General features: G+C 40.9%; 1 protein-coding gene across 3 annotated transcripts in view; it reads left to right on the top strand.

Annotated features, from left to right (window-relative positions):
* fbxl17 (F-box and leucine-rich repeat protein 17) overlaps window positions 1–23,495 on the top strand; it is a 232,963-nt gene that overhangs the window by 60,656 nt on the left and 148,812 nt on the right. For all 3 annotated transcript variants that reach the window (XM_026186347.2, XM_026186351.2, XM_026186349.2), the window contains exons 7-8: window positions 12,901–13,008; window positions 23,160–23,290. In XM_026186347.2, coding sequence (XP_026042132.2) covers window positions 12,901–13,008; window positions 23,160–23,290 — 239 coding nt within the window. The remainder of the gene's footprint in view (window positions 1–12,900; window positions 13,009–23,159; window positions 23,291–23,495) is intronic.

Raw genomic sequence — 23,495 nt, 5'->3', positions numbered from 1 at the left:
GGAAGACTGTTCTCCCCTTGCTCTTTACTAGAATCATACCTCAGTCTCACTGACAGCAGATATCTGTCCCTGTCACTGCTCATACCATCAGCATGAGTAATGCTGTGTGAAAAGGCTCTGCACAGACCGCTAACATGTAACGACCTTCTAATTTCTCTGCCCTGGGCACTGTCACCTACCTGCTCATCATCTGCATAGCAGAACATCCTGGATACTCTTGTGTATGGACCTCAAGAGTATTTATGATGTCAACTGTACCCAACAACACACCTCTAGTTCTAATCATAACGCTGCAGCAAGCAGAGGCTGCATGCCCAGAGGCCACGAGGGCAGAGGAGGCCACTACCTTCGGGCCAGCCCCGGGTCTTCCTGGACTACGATGACACTGACAAGGTAGAGGGAGTAAAGTGTAGAGTTTGTTGTATGAGGACACTGAAATGAGAAGCCAAGAGATGATTATTGTTGTATGGTGTTACTCAAATCTATAAATATGTCCAATGTCCCACTTAGAAACAAAACTTCACGAATCACTATGATTTTCTTTTAGATAGATGGATTAATTCTGTGGTTTTAAGACTTTGTAGTTATCATTTTTATTTTTTAATCAAATATTAATGATAGGAGAACCAAAAAAAATGTAGTGACATAGAGGTAGGCATGATAGCATTAGCAAAGTCTTATTTGTCCTGCGCCACTTTAAGAACCTCTGAAAGAAAGGGCATTTAATAAAATGACATACTATTCAAATGATCTCCAAATAGTAATGGTCGAATTCAGCCAATGTTATAACTAAACTTTAGATTTGAGTACCTCCCTCTACACATACCAGAGATGCCGCTTGTGTTCTCCATTTCACAGAAAACCCACTAGTGTCCAGAAAGCATGTTTACCATCTGTCTCTCTGTCTTCCTTCATGTCTCCACTCCCGCTGTCTCTGTGCCTGATCTGTCTTTGATGCTACTGTTGTCTGGAAAGTTTCCATTGTGATAGAGTCTAAGTTGTCACAGTGTCTGACATACATGCTTTTTTAGAGGGCATGTCTTCCAAAGGATGTGAAGAAAAAGGACAGTTTGTTTTAGATGCAAGTACAGCTGGAGCAGCAAAGGAGTCCTGCGGTGTGTACATTGCAGATCAGGCTGGACTTTCTACATAGCAAAACTTGGAGAAAAAATATGTAGGAGTATGCACGTGGTTTAGGTAAAGCATCTTATTTAATTTTGAATGGTTGGACATGTATAAAAGCACTACAGTAGATGTTATAGTAATTTGCTGTATAGGATATAACCTTGTTGTTGTCGTTGTAATCAGTTTGTTATTATTCATCCACAGGGTTCACGTCCTTAAGTTTTATCCATGTAATATCTTTGTTTTTATCACACAGGGGTTTATAATACTTGCTGGATGGATTAACATCCAGAAAACAAGATCGATGTAATCGCAAAGAAACTTGAGAGTTCTGAAAACTGTGGTTTCCCAATGAGAAAGCACTGAAACTCTTTGTTGCTGGTCCTGTGATTCTAGTAGTTGCTGCCAGCTCCTGTTCCATACCTTTTGTACTGTGTCGATAAGAAGAAGAGGCGGAGATTCCCTCCATAGGCTGCTGAACAGAACAATCCAATATGGGCCATAGCTATAAAGGAAGGTATAGATGGGAGCTTCACTGTGGCAGCCTGTCATTCTGGTCCAGGTCCATGGTCAAACTGGCCTCTTTAAGCCCCATTTTTCATCATTAGCATGAGACATAAAACTGATCTCTAAGTAAAGCTCAAAGTCAATTTCTGGTCCAACTTGATAGATTTAGGTGGAAAGTTACCATGGAAACGGCAAAGGGTTAAGTGATTCAGATTTGCTCAGACTCAGAGTATCTTTTAGTGGCTTTCAGTTTTCTGTGAAAATTACAGACCACCAGCAAAGTTCTTAAAAAAGCTGGCTGTTGATGCTTTCAGAGGATTGATTTCTGTTATTTAAACACAGTGCTTAGATGTAGTGTACGCACCTTTGTTTAATGTTATCACAGATTCGGTGGGTTTTTTTGTTTGCATTTTTGAGCATCTTTGTCATGCTTTGCTGGTAGCTGGTAGTTGCTGGTAGTTGCTTGGCCTACCTAAGTGATCTCTTTTGAAAAGTGGGTGCTTTACCAAAAATCTCTTTGTGATTGTCTGTAATTTGCACAGAAAACACAGATTAAGCAGTAGGAAGACTGAAATGTGGAATGAAAACTGGAAATGGAAAGCATTTTCCTTCAGATTAAAAGATGCCTTTTTTAAAATGTGTTGGTTGCAGTAGTAATGCACATCTTTTACTTTGATGGTGAATGGTCTCTACTGTTTTGCATCACACTTTTGACAGTTGGCAAGTGTTTGCAAACAATGGGAGACCACCGCTGTCTGTTATCAACCCCAAAAATTTGATTTGAAAAGGTTTTTGGTGCAGAAACCTCTTAGCGAACAATTTCACTTAATGACTAACGGCGATCTCCAGCAACCACATGGCAACTGGTTGGAAAAACCGCATCTTTGTCTAGTGAGCCTTTGGTTGCCAAAGTGTCACTGACTGGTCTCCAGGCCTGTTTAACTCAGTCCCTAATCAGACAGGGGGGTGACATTAACAATGCCAAGCCCCAACTTAAAAACCGTTCAACTGGTTAGACTAGCAATAAAATGAATTTAGTGTGCGCCGAGTCTTTGCCTGTGTACTGAAATGAAATGAAATGTGAGGTATATTTTGGCTTGTGTTTATCCCTCTTATTTAACTAAAGCAGCGTTTAGCTGATCCTTTCCTGCAGAGTGCTCAAAGATGAACAGAAACTTGAATATTATTATTATAAACCCAGGGATAAACTTTAAATACCAAGTTGTCTTTCAAAGGCATGAAAATGCCATTCAATAAAAATATAATTGAAACCAAGAACTCAAAATGCAAATAGTTGTCATATTTTTGGTGCTTAACAGATACAGCGAGTGATACACACATGAGGTGGTACTTTGAATTTTTGATTGGGCAATTAAACATTTGCTTCTTAATTGTAATTTCCAAATTAATCTGGGAAAATGTGTGTATTTATTTTATAGCTGCAATTCCCAGGGTAATGTTTTAAAATGCAACTATTTTCAAACGCTGGAGTAGGTTTTAACAGTTGATGAGTGTAAAAGCATTCTTGTATGTTTGTGTGTGCATTGTGTGTGTGTGTGTGTGTGCATTGTGTGTGTGTGTGTGTGTGTTTTTTAACAGAAGTGAAGCTGAAGGGCAAGCTGAGAATTGATGGCTTGCTATAGGCAGAGTGGATACTTCTAATAGTAGGAGTTCCAATAATGAATTTTCTCCAGCTTCCCAGAAAGAGGTTAAAAAGAATAGTGACTTGTTTTTGTTATGAAACGGTTTTGTAACATGGTTATTGAGTTCAGCCTGTCTGCACTACTTATAAATGCAGCACTCTTACTGTACATACAGCTAGACTTTTTGCCTTGAGAGATGTTTTGTTGTAACGAGGACCATCACGGTAACAAAATGAGCCAACGTGTTTATTGCTCTGTCAGCCTTAGGCCTCTCCCTCAAGAGCACAAAGCCATACTAATATGGCGCGATGATGTTGAGGAGGAGCCCCTTGGAAGGCATTTTACTTCATTTTGAAAAACTCAAGGGAGGTGTTAAGGTGTCGTATCAGTGATGTAATGACAGCTTTCAGTTTGCATTTATAGGTAGCAAATATGTCTCCTTGGATTCCTTCACTGTGGCTTCTTTTGTCCAATTTGACATGCAACATAGAGGAGTTGGCATGTAGAAATACATTGGGACTTGAAACCACAAGAGAACTGTTGGAAGGTTTTGACAATGTGGTGTAATGATGCTGCATTTAAGAGAGTAAAGAATGTCTTTTGGCTTCCTCCAAAGTAGCTTCTGATTTCCATTTGACATGCTACAAAGCACTATTGATTGTTAGAGAAGCAGGGTGAAAACCTCTTCTTCAACAAATGGAAACTGCAAAGTAGGGGCCTCCACAAGCCAACACCTCCTGCTCATGCATACTTACATATACACATACACAGTCTTGTGTTTAAAAAAAACAAAAACAAACTAGAATGTGCCACTCTCGAGGGAACTGAGGGCTTAAGCCACCAAATAAATGACAGGTAATTTTCAGTTGAGAGTGGAGCATACAGGCGAGTGAGGCAATCAATCACTTTGGTGATCACCCATGCAGATTTCAGTTCTGTCTGGCATCATCAAGGCTGATGACATCGATAGACCAAGACGAGATTGCTTGACAAGTGTGTGAGAGAGTACTGTTCATATGGTAGGATAGGAGATTGATTTCCCAAATTTTTTTTTAAAAAAAGCACAAAATGTTACCATTGTTCAGACATTGGTGTGATCACTGATAAGTAGGTAGCAGTTACTTTTTTGTGAAATATATGAGAAGGATAGGCCAAGTTTTTTATGGATTTTCTTTCCCCCAAGTGTGTCTGAGATGGCCACAGCTGGAGCAAAGTGGATCTATTGATCCTGGGAGTTTCATTTTTCAAACATAGTCATCTTTCAGAGCCGCCTTCGATTTTTGAAAAATATACAGTGCGCTTTGAGATAATTTTATGGCCTTTTTGTCACAGTATACAGTGGAGAGATGTGAGGAATTTCAAGGTAGGTGGTAGTTTGTGGAAGACGGGTGGCTCTACTTCTCAGACGGGCTGGAGCTATTTACTTTGCTTGACCGCATGTTCAAACAGGGGCTGTGGGTCATAACTTTATATTAATTTGGTATTAATTAGTAATTCCATCAGATGAATTCTATGTAAAATGCTTCCCAGACACATCTTCAAATCGCTTGTTTTGTTCCATCAATAGTCCAAAACCCCAAAATATTATATTGGCTGTTGGCAAACCATAGGCATCAATCATTAGAATTGTTTCAAAACAGCTGTCTGCTGATGAATTTATGACATATTAATCCAGCACCACTTTCAAGATGAATTTCACTGTGTCAGCAGGATCCCCAGTGGATGATTTTAATTAGAAAAGATGAGATTCGATACATTTTAGCTCTTTTTTTCAAATTTCCACCATCTATCAAACACATTTTGACTTGTAACTAACAGTTATTTGCATTAAAAGTTAATCATTTTGTTTACAAAATGTCAAAGAAGTAAAATGACATTGAACCCGAGGCAGCCTTTCCAAATTGATCATTCTGTCAGGCCAGCAGTTCACAACCCCAAAGAAAAGGAGAGAAAGGCTTATAAATGTTTGCCTTTTCCCCTTGAAACCATTGATATAGATAAAATATTGATAAGCAAAAATGACTGCAGATTAATTTTCTGTCACTCTGCTAATCGTTTCACTTCTAGGAAGAATATTGTTTAAAAACTCTGCATTACACACACTGCAAAAGAAAAGGCCTAGCAAAGCTTTTACTTAAGAAGGACTTTCACTAAATTACACTTGGTTGGTTAATCTCTGCACGCCCTCTATTAGCTCTGTGTTTTTATCTATTTATTTGTTTTTATGAGTTAATAATTTGAGTTTGTGACCTTTTGCTTTCTTTGCTTTACCCTCTGGTCCTCTGTCCGTGCTCTTCTTTCTCCTACAATTTTCAGGTCAAAGTAATAAGCCGGAAAGAGGCTGCGAAAGGCGAAAAAACGATTATGAGAGCAACGAAAAGAGCATCACTTGTGTTGGTTGCTTACACTATAACCTCAGAGAAACGGAAAGAGAGAGCGAGAGAGTCAGATGCTATTAGATTATACAAACAAAAAGCTTACTGCCCACAGTGTCTCATCGTGGGTAGTCAAGTGGTCAGGGAGCGGTTATGTCATCACTGACAGTTGATGCCCCGTGTTGCCCAGCAGCAGGCCATGGAAACACCGCACACACGAACAACCCCGCTGGTCTTTAAAGGTCTGCTTGTTGTGTGGACTTGACAACAACACACATACCAACACAAACAAGCCTGTCCTTCTGTTGTGACCCGCTTTGACTTCCACGCCAGGACTCTTCTGCAGGGGATGAGTGGGCGTCAAAGATCGGCCTGTCCTGTCTTAAGTGCAAGTGTAAATGGGAACGACTTGTCTCCTAAAGTTCAACATCAGAGTTGTGTGTCGCCGAGGGGCTTTTATCATGTCGTCCTTTTTGAAAGTTTAACACTGAGTGCTTTAATCGTGGACGTAGCACAATTATTTTATGATGCTAACACAGTGAGTCTTTCTTATGGAACTTTACGCTTCATTAAATAAAAATTATCTGTTGAGAATGTTATTTCATTTGCTTTGAAGTCTTGATCGAAGCAGAAGAACCTTTCATATTTCAGAGGATTTCCTGCAACTGCCAAAGAAGTCACTTCTTATGCAAAGCTGCTGGATAGGCATGAAGATGGATTGTTAATAGAATGTGTTGCAGTGTGTTCAGTAATCATTATTAATCTCTGTGTCGGCGGATTCTTTCTCGGCTCGGCCCAGTGTTCATAAAGCTCGGTTAATTAGACTGATTGATTAGATGGTGATGATTCAGAGCTCTCATCACAGCTCCTCATCCCGTCAGCTCTCTAATAAGATCAGATTGCGCTCATATTCACGTATTCCCCTGTGCACGCACCCACACACACCCACCGAGCTTGTTTAGCCTGTCATGCCACCTCCCCGTCTTTCTCATCTTCGCGACTGGCTGTCTGTCACATACATATTCAGACAGGATTTACAGGCATGAAAGAAGCAGCCAGGCTTGCCAAAGCTATACACTGAAGACCAGAAGCTACATTATGTTAACATGAAAAGATTGCAAATCTCTCATTCGCCCTTATTCGCCTCTCCCCTTTCTTCTCCCTTGTCTCTCACTGCTATCCATCCTGTTTTCCAGTCTCATCATGTCTCATAAATATGACTTGTCTCCCTGTTTAGCCAAGAAAAACATTGCAATGGATAGCGGGAGTTTAGGAACCTCACATCTGTCTAGACTGTACTGTGTTCTTGACCTACGTGTGCGCTCCATGCGTCTTTTTGTGGACCTTTGTGATTACTTTCATGTCTGTATGGAAAACAGCATACACACAAATGTATTCGCAAACTTAAATGTGAATCAGCTTTGCTAAAGCTTTAGCAGCAGATCAATATTCATGCACAGCTCCAAGCGAACCGCCCTGCACTTAGTGCACAGTGCCTGCTCATCAGCACAGTAAAGAGACTCTCCCTAGCTGTAGTAAAAGTTTATGACTTTCCGTGTTGCTTTTGTCTCCAGGCAGCGGATATTACAGAGGATGATAAGTATTCATTTAGATTTTTGCCAGATCACCAGTCCTTCGTGTCAATACAGCCCATCTGAGCTCTTTAAAAAAGAGACAAAGTTTGGTGTGTGTACATGTGTGCGCATCTAAATGTGTGTGTGTTCCAAGGCTGTGATGAACCCAGTGCAATATCACCCCTAAGAGAGTATTTATGGAGAAAATGATTACCTTGGAAAAAAACAGAACTTTGATGAAAATTGTCCCACTTCAATTTGTACCTGGAAGGCTTGCAGTTGGTGTCCTTGTTTATGGGTAATATTGGAAACCTGTAAAACTCAACAGTACCAGATGCTTTCATAAAGAAATCACAATCATCAGTGGGTTTTTGTAGTGAGCCTGAGCTTCTTTTTCCTGGAAAATGGTAGCGCATGAAAAACTCGGACTGCAGCTTTGACGAAATTTTGCATGGGTATGTTTTTTTTAAATAGAAGACCATATTAAACAAAGTATTGACCTGCTAGGCCCTGGAGTGAGTATTAGGCTGCGCTGTCATAAATCTTCTGAGAGGTAAGACTACTCTCTAAACCTGATCGTCCATAGCTTTTTAAGCTCCCTTTGAATCCCACCTTCACACTAAGCAAAAGTAGATACTCAGTACCTTAATCTTCCCTTATATCTCCTTTTTCTTGCAAAATCGATTCAAATTTAATTCCATGGTCCACTCAGTTGTCTAGCCACCATCGCAGTTTCACTGTGTCTACACAGAAAGCAGAGCATGAGCAGCATGTTTAGCAGAAAAGCAGCAGTGAGCTCTCTGTCTGTGTATTTTCACAGTAGGCGTTTAGATGTTGAGTGTAGGTTATCTGTGTTTTGGAAGTGCGCACAGCCCAATGCACAGTGACAGGTGGATGGGAGGTCACGCTTCACACCGACTGGCTCCAGTAAGTAATTAACCTACTGTATATAACAAAAAAAGGATGTAGCCACCATTGGACACACATTGGCGTCCTGTTTTTGAAGCCTTTAGCATTGTAGTCTATACGATCTTGTTTTTTCCAAAGCTAGAAGTAACCATATGTGGAAAAAGGGGTTAAACGCTAAGCTGTCTGCTGGCAGTAACAGCCAAAGTGCATCCGTACTCTGTGTAAGGGCATCAAACAAACAGATATCGGGTAATTTGTGCCAGTAACCTACCAAATAGCTACTAGCAACTGTGAAAGACACTGAAAGTGACCACAGCCCAGATAATGGGAACTTTAAGGCTCAATGCAACTCACATGGGTGAGTTCACTTCCTGTATAGTTGTCATGAAGCGAAGAAATTGTTAATAGACCAAATCCAGTTTTTTTTAGACCAGGCTGTAAAAGTGTTTATTGCTACTGAAAGAACATCAGGATTGACTCTCTTTTGGAACCAACCTCAAACAGGCCACTGGAGGGACTGCAGTTTTTAGCACCTTCCCATTAGCCTTTTTTATCACCCTGTTAGGTTGCTTGATTTTGAGGGGGGAAAATTAGTTTTTCCAAGAAACTCTGTTTCCTCATGTGTATGCGTTGGATGAATAACAGTCTCTCTCGGTGATTGAACTGGCTTTATCTGGCTTTATCTATGTGTGTGTTTCTGAAATATGTCTGTAAGAAAGCAAGAACTTGTGGAAAGATGTATTCACGATGTGTTGTTTTTGTTGGTAAAGAATGAATCGTTTTAACGGGAGATGAAAATGAACAAAATCTGGAAAGAAAACAATCTTTCTGATCTTTCGGTTTCCATCTCTTAACCTGACGTTTGATGGAGGCAAACAAGTTGTATGATTGACCGTATTGACAAGCTTAAATAGCCTCATTGGATGAGAAGTGGCCCTTGGGTGCTGCCACAGCGTTTTGAAAAGAACAGGCGGCCAGACAAAAAACCACACATTCATGTACAGCACTACCCCTTTTTGCTACCACAGCACTCTTAACAATTACCTTCCCGCTCTTTAACACACACATGCACGCACACGCACACACACAAAGGCTATCTTTATGACTGCAGCATTTCCACCATTCCAGCTCGCTGTGTTTTTCTGCTTTCCTTACCTCCTTCACCCAGAGACCATTAAACTAGATCCCTTCTAAAAGGCTTTAAGGTCTCTCTTGGCTAGCCACTACTTCTCCAAAGCTCTGCCATGACTTTTTTCATGTTTTTAAATCAAAGTCCATGAAAAGTTGAGGGGGAGGAGTGGGAAGCAAAGAGAAATTTGGGATGGGTTTTTGTGTTTGTGGGTTGGAGACAAATCTTAGTTATAAACCCATATGGTGTTACTCACATTTACACAGGGACGCACACATGCACGCACACTCACATACACGGGCTTAATCTGATACGGTACATGGCCTCCTGGCCTGTTCTGCTCTGGTGGGATTTAAGTTTTTTTCCTTCCCTGTCTCCCTTCTCACCTGCTGAGAGTTACTTTAGATTTGTAACCTGCTCTCTTGTGCGTCCATACGCGTGCGCACACACTTGACTGCACCCACACAGTCCTGCAACACAAACAGCCGTATGAAAGACAGTCTGGAGGTGGCGTCTGCTATGACTCCTTGACTCCCTTACAGAAGGTTCTGATTTAGGGATCGAGGTGGTGTGCGGCTTTTTGATTTTGCTGGTAGTCAACCTGAAAATGTTTTCCTTGATGGTTTTTTGGCAGAGGCCATGTGGGGAGAGCTGTGGCCAGCTCACTTCTCCTACCAGCTGCTCAGATTAGGCTGGTCCAGCTGGAGTTTTTTAAGTTTCATACTCAAAAGACAACTCTGGTTTACTCTTCTCCATATCTCTACCTGGCCCTGCAGATCCGGATCCATATGCATCAGTGTCTCCAAGTGGGATAGCTGACTCACCTTCACTTAATCTTTCCTGACTGAGTGGGGAAGGAAAGTGTGGTGGGTTCAACCTGAGGCACTTTTAAGGTGCATCCAGTTATTGATTGTGCTGAAAACCCACACTCTGTGCAAAGCTCAAAAAGTACTACAGCTTGTATATACAGCAATGTCCAGGAAGAACACTTGTTCTGTTTTGTAGGATTTAAATATCACACTGGAAAAAGGAATTCCTTCAAAAGCTGCACCGAACCTCATATACTGCCCTCCTTAGCACTCCTTTTTTGATGATTCAATCTATTTACTCTAAACAGGGCGTAATGTTTAAGGCTTCTTAAGAAGGTGACTGTGTAGGTTCTAAATTACCCAAGTCATACAAGTGTTAGGCGTTTGAAACGAAGGCAGGAATGGGACTTCTTTTTTTGGGATTGTGAAGATGTTTCACGTCTTATTCAAGAGGTTTTTTTCAGGTCTAAAACAACTGGGATTTAACCCCTAGTGGTTTCGCTCTCTTGGAGGCAATTCCGTTTGTCGACTCATTATTGATTATGTGAGTAGTCAGATGAGCCAAGGTGTGTGTGGTTGATCCTTGTGAAAGGAAATTCCCTCCGTAAAGGGATGTGGACTAGAGCTCTTCACACGTCAAACTGTTGTCAAAATGAGCTGAACGTTATGGATTTGTGTTGGCAATATACATATATTGTTTTTAGGTTTTGTTTTGGGGTTTTTTGCCTCAGGTGTTGACACAAGTTTGTGTCATTGATATCACAATATGACTTTATAGCGGATTATAGCAGTAATACAGAGGAAGATTCTGATTCTGATATCCTTGCGTTCTGTAGTGTAGAAAATCCTCCTGTCGACGTGCAACATTAAATATAGATATAACTCTGCATGCGGGTTGATCAATAAGAATGTAATCTACAGCCACACTAGCAGGTCTGTGAGAATATTTGTCATTTTCAGAATGTTTTGCTATGTGCAAAAATAGAAAGTTCAAATGGTTAATATTACCTTTGCAGGTATTCGATTCAAAGTACAGGACAAATTTCAGCTTGATACGCGCACTACATTTTAAAAAAAGTTTGCTGTTTATTCCGCAAACTATTTCTGAGTCCTGATTTAAAACCTAATGAAAGTAGAGACAACTACCACCCACAGAGCACAGTTAAATATGGTAAAAAGTGTAATTTTCAAACGCCAGCTTTTGTTTTTACCTGGTAAAATTAGATGCTCAGAGGTCTGCTCCTGGATCATCTTTTTAGTTGCTGGATTATAACCTTAAAAGCTATTCTTACATTTTCAGTCACACTTCTTTAGGAACTATTTTACACTTTAAAGGCACTTTAGCTCCATACTGATAAGGTGAAAGACAAAGCTTTTAGCTTCATACGAGGTGTTTTGCCCAGATAACTTGACTTGGTGAAAGATAAATGGACACCTTGTTCTTTCTTTTTGTGATTTCTTTACCCCCTTGAGTTTTCCATCTTACTCTACCTCGACTCAGTAACCTTTAAAGCAGCCTTGTGAGGGGGAGCGGGGCAGGGAAGAAGAAAGAGAGAGAGCGGTGTAAGGGTTTGAATGTAGGACAGCATCAAGGAAATGAGGAGTCTACAAGTATATAGAATGATCAGTAAAGAATTACAAATAAGTAGTTTGATCAGCCTCAGACGTGACACTATGGGAATAGGTTGCTAGTATTAGATGTCTGATCACAGTTCTACACTGACAAGAGGTTTGGCCATAGAGGACATGCAGTACTGTGCAGGAGTACAGTGAAAACTGTGGAAAAATCTTACTGACTGATGATGCTGCAGTGAAGTAGTTTGCAGTAGTCTTCTATGTGTCCCTTTGAGTATTCTTAAACTATCCTGCCTTTCAGTGTTTTTTAGGCATGAGTGCTTCTTCCAGACTTCTAGTAATTTAGAATAAAAATATGGAGCTGTTTATTTCCTTTGAAACATATCAGATATATTTTAGTCTCAGTGCGCTGAATCTGATAAGGAAATGTTGGTGTCTGGATGCATCCATTCCTATTTTATGGGCTTTTTGACCATATTCCGATTTACTTTTCCTGACTTGCTTTTGGGGAATCTCAAAAGTAAATATGGATGATTTTGACAGAGACGCCTAGAAAGCATGATTATTTCTCTCTAATGTTCTTTGTTGTTTGTTTGCTTTGTTTTCTCAGTTAATCAGTGCTGTCAGTTCTCTCTCCTTTTTCTCCTCTTATTTTGTCTTTGTGATTGATGAAGAATTTGAGGAAGCGCCGAGGAAGCCGACAGAGAGGACAAACAATCTTCCACATATTGTTGCGGTGTTGAGTGTAGTGAAGGAGGTGAAGGTGCTATAAATGCCCATATTGATGACTACAGTGGAAGCTGGTGGAAATGTTCTGCTTCCCTATTGATCTAAGATCCATTATGAGCGGTTAGTAGACAGCTGGGTGAATGATGGGGAACGGTCTATCCATCATAAGTCGATGCCCACAGTGCTTGGCACACACTTTTGACTTCTTTTTTCCTTTTCTCCCCTCTGATTCTCCTTTTCTCTTCTGTTGATCAACACAAAGCCTGTTGGAATAAGAGAGCAGACATTTTGGCTCAAATCTGACAGCACCAGTCTGTACACGCTACTGTTGAAAGGCACTCTTAATAGATTTTTTTATTCGTTATTTATTTATTAAGCTGGCAAGGTCATCTTTAACAGCAATCTGCACAAGACAGAAAAATGGGAATCCTGATGTTTTTCACTCTGATTTTAACATGTTGACTCTCAAAGTCTGAATGAATGAAACATGTTGAATGAATCCTTCTCTGCTCTTCTGTTTTCCAGGTCACTGATCAGTCTGTGCGGGCAGTAGCAGAACATTGTCCCGAGCTGCAGTTTGTCGGCTTCATGGGATGCCCCGTGACCTCTCAGGGAGTCATCCATCTGACTGCGGTGAGTATGACAGCTATTCTTTACTTGCATTGCTGTAGTTTACCTTGAGTCCTCAGTGAAGGCCCAATCTTCTGAGCTCCATCAGTGTGTTTACTTACAGTAAAGTAAAAGTGCATCCCGTTGAGCCACTTTAAAGAAGACTAATTTCTCTTTTTCACAGTAATTACTTGTAGCAGTAAATGTCACCACAAGTTCTGGCGTGACCAACATTTTTGTCTAATCCTGTTACTACAGGTCAGCTCTGTGCATTGCCACAGGCCATGCATTGTCACCAGGGGGGAAGTTTAACTTTTGGAGAGTAAACTCTGTATGCCGGTGTGTATTTTATCTCAGACTTAGTTTTGAAGTTATTTCTCGTTAACTTTTAAATCTCATGAAAGCCTAATGAGATGAATCCTAATAATACACTGCTGTTCTGACTACACCCTGCTGTTTGGATATTACCATGCTAATGAGCAGGGCTCCGTGCTTAAAGGCGTTCCATGCCATATAAACATGGACACACATGCACCCACACACGGTGATTGCCTGAATTGAATTCACCAGAAAAACACTGCACCTTATTTTTCCTCTCATTTATTTCTTTTCCCCCAGCCTAACACCCACATAGGACGTTTGTGCACCCACGTGCGGATGTGCATGTCATGTCCACGTCCACGCATGCTCGTGTAATACAATTCCATTTGCGTTCGATGTACTCCGGTGTACACTTGAGTGTGCGCGTACCTCTGTGGACCTGTGTGCTCCCATTCCTCCTCAAATGCAATTACAGTTGTGTTAATAGGACTGAGGCACCCGATGCCACGCTGCATTATTAGATTAAACAGCAGATTAATTTGTGCTCATGCTTTTGGCCCCCTATCATCTCTGCAGCCTCTGCTGACCTTGGCCATGGTGTTGTAGACAGACAGTAATGAAGCCAGCCAGTCATAACAGCATTAGCATACATGGAGGTGGACGCGTACATACACCTCCGCCCTCACGCACGCACACAGTCTAGCACACCTCATTATTATTTATTACAGTATTAACCAAGGTGAAGTTTTAGGAGTTCAGGTGAACAAGTTCATAATTCTGATAATGTTTATATATATTTTTTTTGAAAGATGCAGATTTGTCACACAAGGCGAGGCTAAAAGTCCTGGAAGGACAAAAACAAAAACCAGATTCATAGTAGCTTGTTTTGATCGTGTGGTCGCCCAGTCGACATCAACTGCACATGTTAAAATTTCACAGACACTTTTGGCTTAAAATTGTCTGGTAGTTGTGTTATTGGCAGTGGTTCGCAACTCTACTGGTAAACGTACAGTACCTCCGGAGAAGCTATGGAGTGGACTTTGTGGTAAAACTTTTGTTTACTTTTGTCTTCGAAGTACAAAAAAACGCTTTCAGCCTCATCACGTCTCTCATTATGCGATGTAACCCACGTACACACACAAAAAAATATATAAATAAAGAATATGTTGCATTATTGTAACAATAACAGCAAAATAGTTTAACCAAACCCCACTCTTTAATTGATAAGAAACTTTATGCTGTAATTGAGCTATATGAGACTGAAGAAGACTCGGATGGAGTGAGGAAATGTTTCTCCCACTGAATCAATTTTCTGGGATTTATGCTTGATGTTAATGTAAAAAAACCAAACAGCTTGGTCAGTATGTTATTACTAAATGATTCCAAGCGCTCAAATTCGAACTATACCGTAACTATATTTGATTGAGAGCGCTTCTTCATTCCTTATTCAAAATGTAATGGCGCTCGTTCTTGTTGCTCACAATTAAATCAAAAATAACTCGCTTTTTCTCGAAGGGAGTTGCTATTTAAGCGCTGGAATGATCTTAAATTCTGAAATATGGCAGGCTGGAAATGTTTCAGAGATAACATTTTATTCATTTGGTTTGATTCATCTCTTTCTGTTTCTTTTCTCGTAGCCTCCGTTTTGCTGTCTCTTCCTCTCTCCATCCCTCTATAATCTCTGACAGTAATTATCTCATTTAGCAGTTGATTCCTCCTCTCATTGATTCCCACTCGGTCCCAGCCACTGTCGACTGAAAATCATATTCTCTCTTTTAGAATCGTTGCATTTCTGATGACTCCGTGGACCCGCATGCCATTCCAGGACTGTAGCGCTGCTCTCTTGTTCGATTATTGCGCACTCCCTCCCACTTTCTTCCTCCCTCGATCGCTCTCTCTTTCTCTCCCTCTTGCTGATAATCTTCCTATCCTCCTCACTTGCTACTCAGCTATGTGCAGGAAAAGAAAGAAAGAAAAGAAATCCATTACTTTTATTAACTTCTCTCTTATGACACACTCATTTCAGATTGATAGCCTTTTTATACCGACATTTCAGAAATTAATGTATGAGAAAATCAATTGAAATCATATTTTCTAAATCAAGTGAGCCGATGGTAGAAATAGGCCACCCGCGGCGATAAGTTCGATGCAGATGGTCTGTAGAGTAACTGTAAAGCTGTAGCATTTACGCTCCTCTGATGGTTTTGCCGTGTTTCAGTATCACAGGAGCTGTGCTGATCCGCGCTGATGTGCAACACAACTCGATATTTGTAGCGAGGCGCTGTTTGATAAATCATCATCTTGTTAATAACTAAAAGGCAAAATCAAGATCTCTGCTGGCTGTGAGCGTAGAGCTTTCTAATGGAAAAACAAGTAACACTTTTCCTTTCTGGCTGTAAATTAAACATTATATGCTGTTTCAAACGTGAGAACAAAAACTGATGATTTTAAGAGTAAACGTGTGTCTAATGTGGCTTAGTGTTTTACTGTGCCAGGGATATACTGTAAAAATGTCTTTACGGCTGCTTTTAGATTAAAGCTCAAAGTTGGCTCGAAGCTCTTGACATTAATAAAAGTTTTATTGATGAGGCTTGTCACATCCCAAGGCTGTATAATGGATACAAAACATCTTGGGGTGGAGGCTTTGTGGGTGTCCCCAAGCTTTCAGCGATTCGGCGCTCTCCCTCTCGGCAGCTAATTTGAGAACTTTATGTATATGCGTTCGTCTGTGTAGATCTGCTTGGAATTAATCATTTTCCTAATTCGGTTTCAGAGGGTTCACCCTTTAGTGAAGTCTGCGAGAAGCTGCAGAGGTGGAAGCACAATAGGTTTAGTGTGTGCGTCTGTGGTTGTAGGTGTAAAAGGGTGGAAGGTTCGCTCTGCAGATGCGATTGTGTGTCTGTGCGTATCGTTGAGAAGATAGATTTGCGTGTATCTGAGATGGGGATGCATGCTGTGTTTTCTGTGCTGTCTCTTTTCCTCTCTGGCAGTCTCTGATGCACTTTGCTGTTACCTGCACCAGCAGAGTCATTATAAAACTCTTTAAACAGTGCCGTTACCTGTTTATGTCTCTTTCTCTCTCCAATCTCTATCTGGCTTTAGTCTTTGTCACTCAGTATGTATCTCTTTGTCTTTTACTCATGCGGTATGTGTTTTTGTCTTTCTCGCTCACACACACACACACACACACACACACACACACACACACACACACACACACACACACCCCCTCCCTCTGTCTCTCCATCTTCCTGTCAAGTGGTGCTCTTTTCTTCTGGTAGTGATTAAGTCCAAGGTCGGCTCTATCAGAGAGCCAGTGTTTGAGAGCAGCTCTGGGTGCCAGAGAGCCTTCATTCCCCGGGCCTTAGATGTCCCACTGATGGCTTCCCTTTGCTTGTCATGCCTACTCACAATGCTCCTCCTCATACATCAGCCTATCGCTGCCCTAAGACACCGTGGGCCTCAAAATGCCTTTGTGTGTGTGTGTGTTTGTGTGAAAGTTCCTGCCCAAGGCAGAGGGAGATGAGGCCAAACACATAACAAATGGAGAGACTGTTGAAGAATGTGTCAGACATGAAAAGGGGTATATTTGGAGACTGTAATAACTATGTGTTGTCTTCCTCTGATGTGCAGAACTTGGATGTTTCTGGTCTTAATTTGGGGCCTTGTAGATTAATTCAGCCGTGCTGCTCCAGTGGTTTTTGTTGTTCTTCCTGAGAAAAAGTTAGGACCTTTGAGGAATGCTCTCTAAATTTGACAGAATTGGACCGTGGGTAATACCTCATTCTCTCTGTGTGTTTATGAGCAAATAAAACAGTCTGGTTTATGACAGGGAAGCTATTTAATTTCATAACCAGCATCATATGTTCTATCCATCGTGGTGGCTCAGTGGAGTGGTTTGCACTCGCTACATCTTGACTTCAAATTTGGCTTACAGCATATGAATGAATGAAAAAAGAAAGAGTGGGAGAAAGAATTAAGAAATTATTGATTTCTTTTAATTAAATTTTTTCTGTTAGTTCCCACAAGCAGAATATTAAAAAAAAATCACAAAGGTTAAGATACAAGTCTTCACCCACTGCCACCTGGGAGCCCTCCACTCCGCCGCTCTCACCCCACATCGAAAAAAGTGGTGTCTGCCGGCCTCTTATCGCCCCCGCCCCCCTCACTGGAGCACAGAAAATATATAATCAGAGTGCCCTGTGTCAAACTGATAACCCCCAACACAAACCAAGAAGTAAGTGTGTTTGTGTTCACATTTATGTGTACATATGTGCGTGTCACTGTGTACTCGCACATCTGTGTTGTGTCTCAGGGGTGGTAGAGAGGATAAAGGGGAAAGAAGCAGCAGAGGGGATTTGGATGGAAAAAAGGTAATAGGGTTGTGGGGGTCGCAGAATGAGTCGAAAAATTGTAATAATAATTTTCTTGACTGCTGTATGGAGGAGATTGGGGGATTTATGAATATAATGAGGAGAGAAGAGCCTAAGGATGATGTGCGTCTCTTGCAAGAGTAATTGAAGAATAATTCATTTGGCTGTAAGACTTTTAACTCAGAGACAGACAGAGATAGAGAGGTTTTTGACCTCTGGAGGGAGGGATATCATGTCTCATTATTGGCCTAACTAGTGTCACTGTGCCGTGACTGCCAACCAGTGCTGTCACTTCGGTTTGTGCGTGCATGCGCGCGTGTCTATATGGCCATTTGGCAGGAAAAACCAACCGTCTCTATCTCCTTGAGCTTTTTCCTCACCACTGAGTTTGTTATCAAGACCAACACATGCAGGATTAGTGACTGAAAGGGAGAAACAGAAAGTGAAAAGGGGGGTAGGAGAGGGAAAAGAAGTGATAGACAGTAGATTGGCACGCGACAGATAAAGAGCAGAGTTAACCACACACACACACACACACACACACACACACACACACACACACACATACACACACACACACACACACACACACACAGGGATCAGCTCACTGGTCCATGGCTGATGCAGACAATGTATTTGTGATATCAGATCCATGGCCTGTACCATTTTTCTTTTTTGTTGCCTCAGTCCTTTTTCAAATATTCATATCATTCTGTCTGCTCAGGTCTGTATGCTATTAAATGCGTGTGTGTGTCTTTCAGAGTGTGTGTCTGGGAGATTGGGGGGGCTGGGCCATGATTTAGGCTTACCGCAGAGGGATTGTCTCGACACAGCTTTCTTCTGTCTGACTGAACTGTCTGGGATGTTCCGATATGGAGGAAAAAAAGCCGACAAAGACGGCGCGTGCATGCATGAGTGCGCACTCGTATTCACCTAGTGACACCGCTGCCATTCGTCCCACCTTTTTGCCCCTGCTTCAGCCTGTCTCGCACAGTCCCAAACACATGCGGACAGCCGAGCAGACACCTCAGCAACACCTTTGTGACTTTGACTTCTTGCTCAGGACTTTGAATACACTTGAAAGTGACTGGCTAAACTTTGTCTAGGCGATTTCGACTCGTCTCTATTCATGTTTGGCGGTCTTGGAATTTAAATGCTGATAGTTTTACTTAAAAAAACAAAAACAAAGAAAACAGTTCTTGCAAGCATGGGCTGTTTTTTCTTTGGTACATTGAGACCTGTTTTAACTGACCAAATTCACATAGTAAATCTTGATGTGGTTAAAAATTTACTACAGTAATGAAACAGCAGCAGCTCATATTTTCCAAATCGAACATGTTCGGTATTTATGACTAAAACAATGCTCACTCTGTCTGTGCTTTTTAAATGTCATCCCACTTCATGTCAACTGGGATACTGAGGTTGATGGACAACTACAGCCATGAACTCATGCTGTTTTTGTGCCAGCACTCAAACCATGACATCATATCCTCTGTACGGGGTCTACCAGGCCTCAACTTCCTGCTTGGCATCGTCAGCCTTGTGTAAATATATGTAGTAATGGCACAGGTAGTTATAGCTCCGTAGTCTGGCACGAACCCCCCCCCCCCCCCCATTTAACGTGATATTTTGTATTTGACCTCCGACTGAGGCTTTTCATTTTCTTTTCTTTCTTTTTTTGGGACAAAAGCTTCTAATTAGAGCAGGCAAAAGCCAAACGGCTTGTAGCGTGGCGATCTCAACTGGTCATGTGGAGTGAATTAAACAACCTCTTTTTATAAAAACATGTTGCTGCACCTTCGTCTCAGACCAGAACAGCTTTCAGCTTTTGCCATTTGTCTTTGCTTTTCTTTTTCTTTTTGGATGGATGAGTTTGAGCAATACATGAATTGATTTGGCGCCGGAATCTCATTAAATTGAGATTCACATCCTTTGTTGTGATTTTCAGATTTGTCACATTTTACGTTTTCAGTGTTGTTTCTGCTTTGTAGGAAATAATGAAATTGAAGTTTGATTTTTTTCGACTTTAGAAAAATATATTCATTGGTATTGAAGTTTAAAATATCTCGTCGTTTCCAATATGTATTTAACTACTTATGATTACAGTAATTCTTTCATAACTATATCTTTAATATTGCTGTAGATATAAATAATTATATTGTAACGTTTGTCGTGCAGTTATTTATCGGTGAAATAAGTATTCAGACAGTGATTAACAGACAGAGAAAAATGGGAAATTCTTGTATTATAAGGGCAGAAATGACAAAAGAAAACAGTCTATAGAAAATAAAGTAAAATAAAGCACCTAAACTGGCTCAATAAAATAGAAAAAGAAATCTCAGTAAGTGAAATAACTGAGATTCATAGCAGAAGGGCGATACAATACAGTGATATTACAATATTGTATTGTAATATAATATAATATATTGTATTTGTTTAAGCAAAAGTCCATAAAGGTTTGCAAAAATAATTCTTAAATAGGCAAAAATAAAACTGTTCATTATACATGATTGGAGCGTGTTATAGCATTCAGTTATGGGAGCAGTATTATTTAAGTATCATGCCAACAATACACTGTAGTGCTCTAATGGTTTCATATATTTTTTAATTGGGCTCCCTAATCTATGCCAATACAATGTTTTTGATACATTTGTAAAAACTCACTCTGAACCTTTAAATGAAAACAGTTGAGTCTAAAGTAAATTAGATGGAAGTAAAATTTATTCAATGTGAGCTATAAGTTCTTCGAAATTGTAGTTTATTACAGTGTTTCATATGACTCTCCTTAGATGCTTTGCACCACTGAATTCTGTCCATGTAAACATGGGTTCATATATTATTCCTATAATTGCTGTGCACATAAATTCCTGCACCATGCATGTGTTTGCGGGGCGGGAGCGACACGCTGGCCTCAGAGCAGCTGGATTTTGTAGGTTTTCCCTGTTTTTTTATGAACGGCATGAATAATTATCCAGGTGTTGCTGCCAACTCAGAGGAGACGAGTCAGACTCTGCCTAGTTACAGACCTCAGCCAACGAGGAGAAAAACCTGCCGAAACACTCACCAAATCCCTGCTCTGTATTCTCTTGCTCTGCGCCTCTCTCTCTGTCTCTCACTAGTTTTCTCTCTGTGTGTTTTTCTCTGTTTCGGTCTCTTTTGCCCCGGTGTGAGTTTGAAACTTGTTTTCTTTCTCATCTCGCTCTATAACTCGCATGCTTTCTCCTTGCCCTTTTTCTCCATTTATTTATTTGTTCTCCCTTTTTTTTTTGATTCACACAAATACTTGGGTGTAGAACAAGCTATAATATGAGAGGAAGTTATTAAATACGCTGGGAGTATTAAAGCCTTTCACGTCTAAATCAGATTATATCTATCAGCAGTGCAGAAGCAAACACTCGCACTGTAGCCTTGTTTTTTTTTTGTGTGAGACTTTTTATTTAATGGATGTTTTTCTTTTGGCAGATGTCTGCTAAAGTGTGGAATTTATTCTCACGCTTGGATAAACAAAGTCTCAACCGTGACTCTGTCTCTTCCTTCTCAGGAAGATTTCTGCTAAGTTTTTAGTATTTCTGCAACCTAGCTACACACTCAGCCAATCAAAACTCACACTGGTTGGCCTGATTTCTCATTGGTTGTCCACATCAATGAAACTGTTTCTATTGGTCGTAGTAAAAAAAATTACATTTAGCAGACATAAGCAGTTTTGAAGATTTGGAGAACAAATACTGCTTTTGATGCTGGGGCTTTTAAAATTTACTTCAAGCTTATTAGTCATACATACTGAATGCAAATAGCTGTCTGTGTGTGAGTAAAAGCGTCTGCTGTGGATGGTAATGATTTTGTGTGAGTGTGTGTCTGTTGTGGTGAATATTTGGGGTGTTGGTCACTTAGCCCTACATCAAGGTTCGAAGTATGCTGAGCAGATTTGTGTTCCCACATGAGTAAACCAAGTAGAGACACACAGACAAGACAGATGGACATACGCACGCGAACACACACTGGCACGCACGCCCCGATCAGCGCCATCCTGAATGAATAATTTAGCACTTCGATCCAACGCCGGCCACAGGGGCACATGACAGTTTTTGTGTAAATGTGGGTTTGTGTGTTTCTGTGTGCTGTCTTTGTGAACATCTATGATAAACCACATAGTTTGGGGTTTTCCCCCTTTCATTACTTACTGTTGTTTATCATGTCAGTTCAGCTGTCCCTGATGGTTACTGCCACATTCTTGACCTACCTTTGCACACACAAGCCGTCTAATGTTTATTTCATTTGTATATCTAAGCATATTTTCATAGGTGAGGATATGATGGGGGGAAAAAAAATCGTTTCATGTTTATTTCATGCCTAAGCAGATCTTTTTATCACAAGAGGTGTGGATCCAATTTTCTCTGAGAAGTGACAGAAAAGCCAGAGGCTACAGAAGAACAGAGAAACGGAGCGGTTCGACAGAAGTAAAGGTTTTGAAAGCCTCCTTTATTACTTTCAGCGCTGCGCAGCATCCTTAGCGTGTTTGTTTGCACTCAGTGTGCACGTCTGATTCTCGGTATGTGGGGAAAGGGGAGAGCGTTTACATGTGTGCTTACTTCACGCAGCGAGCCGTGGTTATCCATTCCCCCCATGTGACTTCATGCTGGTAGGTATATGTCATGCCTATGGAGCCGACAATAGGGCTCACTGATCTTAACGGCAAGTGTAAGCTTGTTTTCTCTTTAGCCTCGGCCGTGACATTTACCTCTACGCCTCCCTGGCGGCTGGTTGGAACATCATACCTCTGTTATCTTGCATCCCCGATGTGTGCATGAGTTTGAGTGTGTACATGTGCACCTGTGCCTTAAACACATTTGGGTATGTATGAGAGAAAGTACACCTGGAAAAGCCTTTGGTAATTTCAACGTGCAGGCACGCTTGTTGAATAGTATTTCAATTTGGGTTTGTAAGAGGGTGTGAGGAAGTAAAGATTTTGCTTGGAGGATTAATCTAAACCCCCTCTTATAAGGTATTCAGATCGGAAAGTGGGATTATTGAAAGTCGGAGAGATAAAAGGAAGAAGGAAAGTGAATGCTCATATTGGCTCAAAACCCCCTCACACCAGGCATACGGCACAGAATTGTAAACAGTAACCACAAGCAATTTCATAGCATTTATCTGCCTGGTTAGATTTTGTTTTGTGTTCCTGCTGGGTGTTTTTTCCCAGTTTTTCCTTTTCTTTTTTTTTTGGATTACGTGGCAAAATACAAGTTTACTCAGTATATAGAGATACAACTTCTTCATTTCTTTGGAATATAACAAAACCGTGTATGTAATTTAGCACAGCTTGCATATCGCACATGCTTTTCTTTAGGAATTTCTTTCTGACTTTTTGGAAGTTGGATTGAAATATTTTGCTCTTTGTCTGCTCTGATCAGCTCCCCGTCTGCTTTGTTCAGCATCATTTTTCCAAATCCTGAAAACGGTTTTGTGTGTTGCCTCTTGCAGCTGCGTAACTTGAGCGTCCTGGATCTGCGACACATCTCGGAGCTCAACAACGAGACGGTGATGGAAGTGGTGAGGAAATGTCGCAACCTCAGCTCTCTCAACCTTTGCCTGAACTGGAGCATCAACGACAGGTATGTCTTTAATGTGCTTTCTGAGTCAGCATGGACCATCTCGGTGCATGCTGACGGCCAAGTTTGCAACACAAACTTTGGGTGGGGAAAAAATAGGAGCAGAAATTTTGTTGCAGTTAATGAGTTCAAAAATGGATTTATTATCCAAAAGTGGTGTCAAACGTCCAATTTGTGCCAATACTCACATAAAAAGTCCAACAAAAAA

The sequence above is a fragment of the Astatotilapia calliptera genome, chromosome 12, assembly GCF_964374335.1.
Source record: "Astatotilapia calliptera chromosome 12, fAstCal68.1, whole genome shotgun sequence".
NCBI lineage: Eukaryota > Metazoa > Chordata > Actinopteri > Cichliformes > Cichlidae > Astatotilapia > Astatotilapia calliptera.
This window is presented reverse-complemented; position numbering and strand designations above follow the sequence as displayed.